Source organism: Pan paniscus, chromosome 2 (assembly GCF_029289425.2).
Source record: "Pan paniscus chromosome 2, NHGRI_mPanPan1-v2.0_pri, whole genome shotgun sequence".
Lineage (NCBI taxonomy): Eukaryota > Metazoa > Chordata > Mammalia > Primates > Hominidae > Pan > Pan paniscus.
This window is the reverse complement of record NC_085926.1, coordinates 48,718,176-48,731,670: the sequence shown is the minus strand read 5'-3', so window position 1 is coordinate 48,731,670 and position 13,495 is coordinate 48,718,176. Positions and strand designations below refer to the sequence as shown.

The 13,495-nt window shown below is 43.1% G+C and overlaps 1 protein-coding gene across 2 annotated transcripts in view; it reads left to right on the top strand.

Moving 5' to 3' along the window:
• PRKAR2A (protein kinase cAMP-dependent type II regulatory subunit alpha) overlaps positions 1–12,369 on the top strand; it is a 108,869-nt gene extending 96,500 nt beyond the window's left edge. Inside the window, exons 10-11 of one of the 2 annotated variants that reach the window (XM_008971691.5) lie at positions 6,633–6,774; positions 7,234–12,369. In XM_008971691.5, the coding sequence (XP_008969939.1) occupies positions 6,633–6,774; positions 7,234–7,367 (276 nt within the window). In that variant the 3' untranslated portion in view covers positions 7,368–12,369. The remainder of the gene's footprint in view (positions 1–6,632; positions 6,775–7,233) is intronic. The other variant, XM_008971693.5, reaches the window with a different exon arrangement.
• The last annotated feature ends 1,126 nt before the right edge of the window (positions 12,370–13,495 follow it).

The following is a 13,495-nucleotide window of genomic DNA, read 5'->3' as shown; positions in this document are numbered from 1 at the left end:
AAATAAGAAATCTCATGTTCTTCATCTGAATAAGAAGTAGCCCTTGCAATTGGGGGGAGGAGCCAAGATGGCCGAATAGGAACAGCTCCGGTCTACAGCTCCCAGCGTGAGCAACGCAGAAGACGGGTGATTTCTGCATTTCCATCTGAGGTACCGGGTTTATCTCACTAGCGAGTGCCAGACAGTGGGCGCAGGCCAGTGGGTGCGCGCACCGTGCGCAAGCCGAAGCAGGGCGAGGCATTGCCTCACCTGGGAAGCGCAAAGGGTCAGGGAGTTCCCTTTCCGAGTCAAAGAAAGGGGTGACGGACGCACCTGGAAAATCGGGTCACTCCCACCCGAATATTGCGCTTTTCAGACCGGCTTAAAAAACGGCGAACCACGAGATTATATCCCACACCTGGCTCGGAGGGTCCTACGCCCACGGAATCTCGCTGATTGCTAGCACAGCAGTCTGAGATCAAACTGCAAGGCGGCAGCGAGGCTGGGGGAGGGGCGCCCGCCATTGCCCAGGCTTGCTTAGGTAAACAAAGCAGCCAGGAAGCTCGAACTGGGTGGAGCCCACCACAGCTCCAGGAGGCCTGCCTGCCTCTGTAGGCCCCACCTCTGGGGGCAGGGCACAAACAAACAAAAAGACAGCAGTAACCTCTGCAGACTTAAGTGTCCCTGTCTGACAGCTTTGAAGAGAGCAGTGGTTCTCCCAGCACGCAGCTGGAGATCTGAGAACCGGCAGACTGCCTCCTCAAGTGGGTCCCTGACCCCTGAGCCCCGAGCAGCCTAACTGGGAGGCACCCCCCAGCAGGGGCACACTGACACCTCACACGGCAGGGTATTCCAACAGACCTGCAGCTGAGGGTCCTGTCTGTTAGAAGGAAAACTAACAAACAGAAAGGACATCCACACTGAAAACCCATCTGTACATCACCATCATCAAAGACCAAAAGTAGATAAAACCACAAAGATGGGGAAAAAACAGAACAGAAAAACTGGAAACTCTAAAACGCAGAGCGCCTCTCCTCCTCCAAAGGAACGCAGTTCCTCACCAGCAACGGAACAAAGCTGGATGGAGAACGACTTTGACGAGCTGAGAGAAGAAGGCTTCAGATGATCAAATTACTCTGAGCTACGGGAGGACATTCAAACCAAAGGCAAAGAAGTTGAAAACTTTGAAAAAAATTTAGAAGAATGTATAACTAGAATAACCAATACAGAGAAGTGCTTAAAAGAGCTGATGGAGCTGAAAACCAAGGCTCGAGAACTACGTGAAGAATGCAGAAGCCTCAGGAGCCGATGCGATCAACTGGAAGAAAGGGTATCAGCGATGGAAGATGGAATGAAATGAAGCGAGAAGGGCAGTTTAGAGAAAAAAGAATAAAAAGAAATGAGCAAAGCCTCCAAGAAATATGGAACTATGTGAAAAGACCAAATCTACGTCTGATTGGTGTACCTGAAAGTGAAGGGGAGAATGGAACCAAGTTGGAAAACACTCTGCAGGATATTATCCAGGAGAACTTCCCCAGTCTAGCAAGGCAGGCCAACGTTCAGATTCAGGAAATACAGAGAACGCCACAAAGATACTCCTCGAGAAGAGCAACTCCAAGACACATAATTGTCAGATTCACCAAAGTTGAAATGAAGGAAAAAATGTTAAGGGCAGCCAGAGAGAAAGGTCGGGTTACCCTCAAAGGGAAGCCCATCAGACTAACAGCGGATCTCTCGGCAGAAACCCTACAAGCCAGAAGAGAGTGGGGGCCAATATTCAACATTCTTAAAGAAAAGAATTTTCAACCCAGAATTTCATATCCAGCCAAACTAAGCTTCATAAGTGAAGGAGAAATAAAATACTTTACAGACAAGCAAATGCTGAGAGATTTTGTCACCACCAGGCCTGCCCTAAAAGAGCTCCTGAAGGAAGCACTAAACATGGAAAGGAACAACCGGTACCAGCCGCTGCAAAATCATGCCAAAATGTAAAGACCATCGAGACTAGGAAGAAACTGCATCAACTAACGAGCAAAATAACCAGCTAACATCATAATGACAGGATCAAATTCACATATAACAATATTAACTTTAAATGTAAATGGACTAAATTCTCCAATTAAAAGACACAGACTGGCAAATTGGATAAAGAGTCAAGACCCATCAGTGTGCTGTATTCAGGAAACCCATCTCACGTGCAGAGACACACATAGGCTCAAAATAAAAGGATGGAGGAAGATCTACCAAGCCAATGGAAAACAAAAAAAGGCAGGGGTTGCAATCCTAGTCTCTGATAAAACAGACTTTAAACCAACGAAGATCAAAAGAGACAAAGAAGGCCATTACATAATGGTAAAGGGATCAATTCAACAAGAAGAGCTAACTATCCTAAATATATATGCACTCAATACAGGAGCACCAAGATTCATAAAGCAAGTCCTGAGTGACCTACGAAGAGACTTAGACTCCCACACATTAATAATGGGAGACTTTAATACCCCACTGTCAACATTAGACAGATCAACGAGACAGAAAGTCAACAAGGATACCCAGGAATTGAACTCAGCTCTGCACCAAGTGGACCTAATAGACATCTACAGAACTCTCCACCCCAAATCAACAGAATATACCTTTTTTTCAGCACCACACCACACCTATTCCAAAATTGACCACATAGTTGGAAGTAAAGCTCTCCTCAGCAAATGTAAAAGAACAGAAGTTATAACAAACTATCTCTCAGACCACAGTGCAATCAAACTAGAACTCAGGATTAAGAATCTCACTCAAAGCCGCTCAACTACATGGAAACTGAACAACCTGCTCCTGAATGACTACTGGGTACATAACGAAATGAAGGCAGAAATAAAGATGTTCTTTGAAACCAATGAGAACAAAGACACAACATACCAGAATCTCTGGGATGCATTCAAAGCAGTGTGTAGAGGGAAATTTATAGCACTAAATGCCCACAAGAGAAAGCAGGAAAGATCCAAAATTGACACCCTAACATCACAATTAAAAGAACTAGAAAAGCAAGAGCAAACACATTCAAAAGCTAGCAGAAGGCAAGAAATAACCAAAATCAGAGCAGAACTGAAGGAAATAGAGACACAAAAAACCCTTCAAAAAATCAATGAATCCAGGAGCTGGTTTTTTGAAAGGATCAACAAAATTGATAGACCACTAGCAAGACTAATAAAGAAAAAAAGAGAGAAGAATCAAATAGACACAATAAAAAATGATAAAGGGGATATCACCACCGATCCCACAGAAATACAAACTACCATCAGAGAATACTACAAACAACTCTACGCAAATAAACTAGAAAATCTAGAAGAAATGGATAAATTCCTCAACACATACACTCTCCCAAGACTAAACCAGGAAGAAGTTGAATCTCTGAATAGACGAATAACAGGAGCTGAAATTGTGGCAATAATCAATAGTTTACCAACCAAAAAGAGTCCAGGACCAGATGGATTCACAGCTGAATTCTACCAGAGGTACAAGGAGGAACTGGTACCATTCCTTCTGAAACTATTCCAATCAATAGAAAAAGAGGGAATCCTCCCTAACTCATTTTATGAGGCCAGCATCATTCTGATACCAAAGCCGGGCAGAGACACAACCAAAAAAGAGAATTTTAGACCAATATCCTTGATGAACATTGATGCAAAAATCCTCAATAAAATACTGGCAAACCGAATCCAGCAGCACATCAAAAAGCTTATCCACCATGATCAAGTGGGCTTCATCCCTGGGATGCAAGGCTGGTTCAATATACGCAAATCAATAAATGTAATCCAGCATATAAACAGAGCCAAAGACAAAAACCACATGATTATCTCAATAGATGCAGAAAAAGCCTTTGACAAAATTCAACAACCCTTCATGCTAAAAACTCTCAATAAATTAGGTATTGATGGGACGTATTTCAAAATAATAAGAGCTATCTATGACAAACCCACAGCCAATATCATACTGAATGGGCAAAAACTGGAAGCATTCCCTTTGAAAACTGGCACAAGACAGGGGTGCCCTCTCTCACCACTCCTATTCAACATAGTGTTGGAAGTTGTGGCCAGGGCAATTAGGCAGGAGAAGGAAATAAAGGGTATTCAATTAGGAAAAGAGGAAGTCAAATTGTCCCTGTTTGCAGACGACATGATTGTATATCTAGAAAACCCCATTGTCTCAGCCCAAAATCTCCTTAAGCTGGTAAGCAACTTCAGCAAAGTCTCAGGATACAAAATCAATGTACAAAAATCACAAGCATTCTTATACACCAACAACAGACAAACAGAGAGCCAAATCATGAGTGAACTCCCATTCACAATTGCTTCAAAGAGAAGAAAATACCTAGGAATCCAACTTACAAGGGATGTGAAGGACCTCTTCAAGGAGAACTACAAACCACTGCTCAAGGAAATAAAAGAGGATACAAACAAATGGAAGAACATTCCATGCTCATGGGTAGGAAGAATCAATACCGTGAAAATGGCCATACTGCCCAAGGTAATTTACAGATTCAATACCATCCCCATCAAGCTACCAATGACTTTCTTCACAGAATTGGAAAAAACTACTTTAAAGTTCATATGGAACCAAAAAAGAGCCCGCATTGCCAAGGCAATCCTAAGCCAAAAGAACAAAGCTGGAGGCATCACGCTACCTGATTTCAAACTATACTACAAGGCTACAGTAACCAAAACAGCATGGTACTGGTACCAAAACAGAGATATAGATCAATGGAACAGAACAGAGCCCTCAGAAATAACGCCGCATATCTACAACTATCTGATCTTTGACAAACCTGAGAAAAACAAGCAATGGGGAAAGGATTCCCTATTTAATAAATGGTGCTGGGAAAACTGGCTAGCCATATGTAGAAAGCTGAAACTGGATCCCTTCCTTACCCCTTATACAAAAATCAATTCAAGATGGATTAAAGATTTAAACGTTAGACCGAAAACCATAAAAACCCTAGAAGAAAACCTAGGCATTACCATTCAGGACATAGGCATGGGCAAGGACTTCATGTCTAAAACACCAAAAGCAATGGCAACAAAAGCCAAAATTGACAAATGGGATCTAATTAAAGAGCTTCTGCACAGCAAAAGAAACTACCATCATAGTGAACAGGCAACCTACAAAATGGGAGAAAATTTTCGCAACCTACTTATCTGACAAAGGGCTAATATCCAGAATCTACAATGAACTCAAACAAATTTACAAGAAAAAAACAAACAACCCCATCAAAAAGTGGGTGAAGGACATGAACAGACACTTCTCAAAAGAAGACATTTATGCAGCCAAAAAACACATGAAAAAATGCTCATCATCACTGGCCATCAGAGAAATGCAAATCAAAACCACAATGAGATACCATCTCACACCAGTCAGAATGGCAATCATTAAAAAGTCAGGAAACAACAGGTGCTGGAGAGGATGTGGAGAAATAGGAACACTTTTACACTGTTGGTGGGACTGTAAACTAGTTCAACCATTGTGGAAGTCAGTGTGGCGATTCCTCAGGGATCTAGAACTAGAAATACCATTTGACCCAGCCATCCCATTACTGGGTATATACCCAAAGGACTATAAATCATGCTGCTATAAAGACACATGCACACGTATGTTTATTGCGGCACTATTCACAATAGCAAAGACTTGGAACCAACCCAAATGTCCAACAATGATAGACTGGATTAAGAAAATGTGGCACATATACACCATGGAATACTATGCAGCCATAAAAAATGATGAGTTCGTGTCGTTTGTAGGGACATGGATGAAATTGGAAATCATCATTCTCAGTAAACTATCGCAAGAACAAAAAACCAAACACCGCATATTCTCACTCATAGGTGGGAATTGAACAATGAGATCACATGGACACAGGAAGGGGAATATCACACTCTGGGGACTGTGGTGGGGTGGGGGGAGAGGGGAGGGATAGCATTGGGAGATATACCTAATGCTAGATGACGAGTTAGTGGGTGCAGCACACCAGCATGGCACATGTATAGATATGTAACTAACCTGCACAATGCGCACATGTACCCTAAAACTTAAAGTATAATTAAAAAAAAAAAAAAGAAATTTGTTGGCCAGGAGCAGTGAATCACTCCTGTAATCCGAGCACTTTGGGAGGCCAAGATGGGAGGATTGCTTGAGGCCAACAGTTGAAGGCTGCATGAGCTGTGATCATTCCTCTGAACTCCAGCCTTGGTGACAGAGTGAGACCCTGTCTCTTAAAAAAAAATGTGGGGGGCATGGGGGATTTTGTCACTGTAAAATGTTCTTCAAGGCGCAGTCTCAAATCACAGAAATAGCCCAAGTTTGTGGCTCATTACCTAAGAGAAGCATTGTCCTTATTTAGACAAGATTGGGCATGTTCAGAATGGTATGGCTGTAGATTACCTTGAAAATGTTAGGACTCAGAGCTCTAGGTAAAAAGCAGACTCTTCTGATCAAACCAGACCACTGAGATTAGTCCGTGGAGTTTACATGGTACAGTTAGTGAATTTTCTGCAAAGTGAATTCCTCAATAATTGTGTGGAGTATGCTGAGAACAGTGTATGTGTGTGCAACTGGACATGCCCAGCTGTGATCCTGGAGTCAGCCTAGGTCATGTTCTTTGCCTGCTGTAGACTAAATCAAACAAGGACGGTGGGAACCAGGAGGTCGAGATTGCCCGCTGCCATAAGGGGCAGTACTTTGGAGAGCTTGCCCTGGTCACCAACAAACCCAGAGCTGCCTCAGCTTATGCAGTTGGAGATGTCAAATGCTTAGGTAAGAAAAGATCTTTATGCATTAATACTCTTTTTCTAACATGTAATATTTTTTTCCCATCAGCAAGCCTTGACATATTCTGCCATCTTTTACTGCTGTCTAGGCCTAGGCAGTTTATGTGACCAACCAGAGATGGATGAATGGATGCTTTCAGCAAACATTTCTGAGTACTGATGACAGCCTGTGAGCAAGACAGGCATGCAGGCTCTTTAGCCGTATGAAAAGAACTGATGTCCAGGGCTGTGGGAAAATGGGGAGAACAGGAGCTGCTGGACTCTGTAAAGTCTCTAACTTGGATGACACAGTCTTCTGAATTCATATAGAAACATCCCTTTTTGCAAGTGGCTGGTGTCCCAAGGTGTAATCTCATACAACATGAATGGGTATGTTTAGGAAAAGGTTTGCATGAGGGAAATGGCTTGAATTCATTCTCTCCCTCACCTCTTTTTAACAATGCAGTTATGGATGTACAAGCATTCGAGAGGCTTCTGGGGCCCTGCATGGACATCATGAAGAGGAACATCTCACACTATGAGGAACAGCTGGTGAAGATGTTTGGCTCCAGCGTGGATCTGGGCAACCTCGGGCAGTAGGTGTGCCACACCCCAGAGCCTTCTTAGTGTGACACCAAAACCTTCTGGTCAGCCACAGAACACATACAGAAAACAGACATGACAGAACTGTTCCTGCCGTTGCCGCCACTGCTGCCATTGCTGTGGTTATGGGCATTTAGAAAACTTGAAAGTCAGCACTAAAGGATGGGCAGAGGTTCAACCCACACCTCCACTTTGCTTCTGAAGGCCCATTCATTAGACCACTTGTAAAGATTACTCCAACCCAGTTTTTATATCTTTGGTTCAAAACGGCATGTCTCTCCAACAATTTAAGTGCCTGATACAAAGTCCAAAGTATAAACATGCTCCTTTCCTCTCTTGCTGCTACTCTTGCTTTTGGAAGTTACCACAGGGTCTGCAGAAACCTGTTGTATAACTGTAGACACTCTCTAATGGTTCTCAAAGGAGGAAATATAGCTTTCAGTCTCCTCATTTGTCCTTTGAGAAAGTCCACATTTGTTCACAGTTGCAGCCTTTGGTTTTACAGTGGGAAATGGTGGTGGATGATATGGACATATGTAGCCCAGTGGCATTGTACTTTCTGCTGACAGCTGCACACATTACAGCTGTCTCCAAACCCACAGTGATGCTTAGGGAAAGACCCTGCTCAGGACCCAGCAGGTCAGCACCCCAGAGCAGACTGATAGGTCAGTGGGACCCATGTTAGAGCAGAAAATTTGGGCTCAGCACATTTTACTGTTAGTAGAGAGCCAGGAAACATTTTCTGGGTTGGGGATTTTGTGGGATTTTTTAATTTTTTTAGTAGGTTTTGTTTAACCTCTGTGCAGTTTGTATGAATGAATTGCTATACATTTATAAGGAGCCAGGGTCTGGAGGGTTGCTATCACTTTGTCCAGCCCAAATACCTTCCTGGGCAACTCCTACCATTTGTTTGCAGTTGCCTCTACTAGCTGATGGCAGTATGCTGGAAAGAGGTTGTACTGTAAAGAGAGTTCTTTCCTTCTACTCCAGAGTTGTTGTGTAGCTTTGCCATTGAACCCATCAATTTTTAAACTCTTTAAAGAAGCAGCAGCTATTTTTTTGAAATTAAAGAAAATTCTCAGGCCAGGCTCAATGGCTCATGCCTATAATTGTAGTGCTTTGGGAGGCTGAGCTGGGAGGATCGCTTAAGACCAGCCTAGGCAACAGAGTGAGATCCTGTCTCTACAAAAACAAAAATTTTTTTTTTGTTTTCTTTTTGAGATGGAGTTTCGCTCTTGTTGCCCAGGCTGGAGTGCAATGGTGCGGTCTTGGCTCACCGCAATCTCCGCCTCCCAGATTAAAGTGATTCTCCTGCCTCAACCTCCTGAGTAGCTGGGATTACAGGCATGCGCCACCATGCTGGGCGAATTTTGTATTTTTAATAGAGACAGGGTTTCTCTGTGTTGGTCAGGCTGGTCTCGAACTCCCAACCTCAGGTGATCCGCCCACCTCAGCCTCTCAAAGTGCTGGGATTACAGGTGTGAGCCACTGCACCTGGCAAAAAAAAATTTTTTTTTAATTTGTCAGGTGTGGTGATGCACGCATGTAGTCCCAAATACTCAGGAGGCTGAGGTGGAAGGATCACTTGAGCCCAGGAGGTCAAGGCAACAGTGAGCTATGATCATGCCACTGCACTCCAGTCTGGGTGACACAGTGAGACCCTGTCTCTTAAAAAAAAAGAAAAAAAATTATTCTTTAGGTAATTTCACTTGGACATATTCATGTATATGGAGTTTGTCAGCTGACTCAGGCATTTACCCTAAAGATCAAATCTGTTTTCAAAAATTGGCATTGGCCGGGCATGGTGACCCATGCCTGTAATCCCAGCACTTTGGGAGGCCGAGGCGGGCGGATCACGAGGTCAGGGGTTCAAGACCAGCCTGGCCAACATAGTGAAACCCCGTCTCTACTAAAAATACAAAAAATTAGCCGGGCATGGTGGTGGGCGCCTGTAATCCCAGCTACTTGAGAGGCTCAGGCAGGAGAATCGCTTGAACCTGGGAGTGGAGGTTGCAGTGAGCCGAGATTGCACCATTGTATTCCACCCTGGGTGACAGTGCAAGACTCCATCTCAAAAAAAAAAAAAAAAAAAATTTGGCATCATTTACAATTTCATAGAATTACTGTGAAGGCCTTTCTAGTTGAGATGTTGGGGTATTTGGGATTCTAATTGTTAACCCCAGAAGAAGGTAATTTAGCTTGTATTTATTTAAAACCCATTTAGCCTTTTACTTATATCTGGTAGAATTCCAGTGATCATCCTAATAAGGTGTATTTCAGAATAATTTTTTTTCCCTTCAGAATAACTTAGAATCAGATGCTATAAGGGCTCCTAGGAGCAGTGTGAAATTTCCGTAAAGATAAATTTGAATGTTGTAACCAAGTTTATATTAAACCAAGAGGCCATTTCCAATATGATTTTTTGTTTCTTTTTAACTTGTTAAGTCCCTAAGAGATTACATGCTAGGGCTTGAGTCATTTCTGTTGTAGATAATGATGGCCCACACAGTCACCTTCAACTGTCCACATAAGCTAGGCTTTCCGCTTTTGCCACGGACAGTGTGACCAAGATATTTCCAGAGTAAATAACCCACCACAACCTTGGTAATTCCTCTTTTCTTCTTAAGCTCCAGGAAGCGAAAGCAGAAGGACTCTTTTCAGACTGCCCTCTGTAGCCTACATTGCAGCTTTCCAAAACAGGCAGCTAGCACTGGGAAAGCCCATGTGGTGACCCCATATTTTTCTGAGGTTCTTCTTTTCCATGGTGTTACTTTATTATCAGAAAGTAAATTCAGAAAACAGGTCTTGCCCTTAGCAGACAAGAACCACACCAGTTTCTTGCAAAGGTAACGGATACATTGGGATTCAGGAGTGACACAGAGGTCCAGCCCCAGAACTTGTGAGGATTTTGTTTGAACACTGAGCAGATGCCTCCTCCCTGCCACCCATCACACTAGTTAGGGCTGGCCATGAATTCTATGCCAGAGTCACTCCTGCAGTCTGCTAGGGATGGGCCTTCTTATCCCACTCTCGCACACATCCCAGTCTAGTCTTTGCCTTCACAGAGTCCTCCTTGACACCCCTGACTTAATGATAGTTGCTGTTTTGGAGTAGAATTGATCAGGTTTAAGTCATCCTGCTCAGGTTGGGCATAGTGGCTCATGCCTGTAATCCCAGCACTTTGGGAAGCCAAAGTGGGAGGATTGCTTGAGCCCAGGAGTTCCAAACCATCCTGGGCAACAGAGGGAGACCCTGTCTCTACCAAGAAAAAAAAAAAAGAAAAAGAAAAGTTAAAAAAACAATTAGCTGGACCTGGTGGTGCACACTCAGTAGGCTGAGGTGAAAGGATTCCTTTAACCTGGGAGACTGAAGCTGCAGTGAGCCATGATCGTGCCACTGCACTCCAGTCTGGGGGACAAAGTGGGACCCTATCTCAAAAAAAAAAAAAAAAGTCATCCTCCTCCAACTACTGATTGACATATGGATCATCAGTTCAGACCCTCACTGCATACAGGATCCCTAGAGGGTTCTATTTAATAGCTTGAGGAAGGGAGACTTTAAAAGGACGTGTGTGAGTGAAATAGGATATAGCCATTACCACGGTGCCAGGACCTGACAGCGTTCCAATTCTTTTTGCAGCATGGGGAATCAAAGGTGGCATGCCAAGTTCAACTCAGGGCTGAGGTATCCACATTGTCCACATCAGGCAAGCCCTGCACTGATGGTTGAGCCTCATGGAGAGGAGCATGTGTTGGAAAGAGATCCCTTTGTTAACTGTTTTGTGGTGTTCTCTTCAATGAATTAGAGCTCATGCCCCTTTTCTGGCTTTGCTGTTGATTTTGGATGGTAGAGAATATTCCTGAGAGCCTTCCTTTTGGCCCCCAGCTTATCCCACCCACTCTCTTCTCTTGGTTGAATTCTCTGAAGGAAAGGTTCATGTGCTATTGTCCTGTTAGTCAATAGTCTTCATATATAATTGTGTTACATATATTGCTGTAGACTCTCAGAAATCAGGGTAGAGCTTTTCCTTTGAGCAGTTTAATGAGTGAATTCAGCAGCAAAGTGGCAAGAAATGGTTCTTCAGCCAGGAGAGGTTATGTTTATCCTCTGATTGCCCATTTTCTCTGCACACAGTGATATCGTATTCAATGAGAGGTGCTGTTGGCACCCAGCAGCACCCTGGGCACACAGCATTTCATGTCATGTCACAGTGTACAAGCTACCCTCTCTAATTTAGAAAGAAGAGCATTTTGCACAGAGAATAATAAAAAGATCCATGAATGTCATCTTTTATCTTTTATTTTCAGTTGGCTGATGTTGGAATTTTTGTTCTTGTCATGAACTTGTAAACCAATCTTGCCAAGATACAAGTTGTTTTGGTTTTTCACTACAGTGACCTCTTGTTCCTCCTGTCTTGACTGCTGACGTTCCTCAATGATTCTATTGTCTATTTTATGGGAAGCAGCCTTCCCATAGGTTTCCTTTTACACACTGCAGGGCTATCTTTATACTTAAAAAAAAAAAAAAAAAAAAAAAGGACAAGAACTGTCACTAACCTCATGGGGGGGTTTGCGTAAAACCATTTAGCCCACCTTGAGCAAAGGGTAGATTCTGTGTTGTTTTTTTAAGCTCACTGTAATAAAATAAATCTAATTCAGCATTATTGTGCTACCTCAAAGGTAAAAAATGTTTTAAGGTCTTCTTTTGGTCCTGAGTTCTATATACAGTGTTTGAAATGTCTTTCAATTGGAATTATTTTTTAAATCCTTGGAGTGAATTTTATTTTAATCTGTTTTAATCTTGTATTTTAATCTCAGAAGAATAAGTGATTGAAACGTGATCAATTCTTGCTCTGTGGTGTTAAACATATAATGAACAGTCATTAAGAATTAAGTCACTGTTTGCCATAAACAAGGTTGATGTTCTTTTTGTTGTTGTTAAGGAAACCCTAGGGCTCGGCTTTACTCTTGATTAATAAAGGCTGACAAATCATGTCTGACTTTCTGGTGCAGTCTTACGTTACGTGTTTGCCATTTTGCTTCAGGGCTCCAGGCCGTCATAGCACTCCTTTGGCAGATTCATTCTTCTGGCAGATCTGGGATTAGGGTATGAGCCCTTGAAAATTAGGGACCCCTTGTACTAGTCAGGGTTCTCCAGAGAAGCAGTCAGTAGGGTGTGTGTGTATGTGTATAAAGATTCTTTTTTTTTTTTTTTTTTTTTTTTTTTAGTGACAGGATCTCACTATGTTGTCCAGGCTGGTTTCAAACTCCTGGGCTCAAGCAGTCTTCCTGCCTCAGCTTCCAGCTTCCCAAAGTGCTGGAATTATAGGTGTGAGCCACTGCACCCAGCCTAAAGATTTATTATAAGGAATTGGCTCACACAGTTATAGAGGTGGGCAAGTCCCAAGATCTGCAGGGTGAATTGGCTAGCTGGAGACCCAGGAGAGCCAATGGTTTAGTTCCAGTTCAAATGTGAAGGCCTGAGATTCAGAAGAGCCAATGTTGTTGTTCTTGTCCAAAAGCCAGCAGGCTCAAGACCCAGGAAGAACCAGTGTTTCAGTTAGAGTCCAAAGGCAGGAAAAAAGACAACATCCCAGTTCAAAGGTGGGCAGGAAAGAGAATTCTGTCTTACCTGGGGAAGAGTTGGCCTTTTTGTTCTATTCATGCCTTCGACTGATTGGATGAGGCCCACACACATTAGGGAAGGTCATCTACTTTACTTCTATACCAGATTAAATGTTAATCTTATCCAGGCTGGGCACGATGACTCAGGCCTGTAATCCCAGCACTTTGGGAGGTGGAGGTGGGCGGATCACCTGAGGTCAGGAGTTTGAGACCAGCCTGGCCAACATGGTGAAACCCAGTCTCTACTAAAAACACAAATATTAGCCAGGTATGGTGGCACATTCCTATAATCCCAGCCATTTGGAAGGCTGAGGTAGGAGAGTCACTTGAACCCAGGAGGTGGAGGTTGCAGTGAGCCGAGATTGCATCATTCCACTCACTCCAGCATGGGTGACAAGAGTGAAACTCAGTCTCAAAAAAAAAAAAAAAACCTTATCCAAAAACACCCTCACAGAAACATCTGGAATAATGTTGGATCAAATATCTGGGCACACTGTGGCC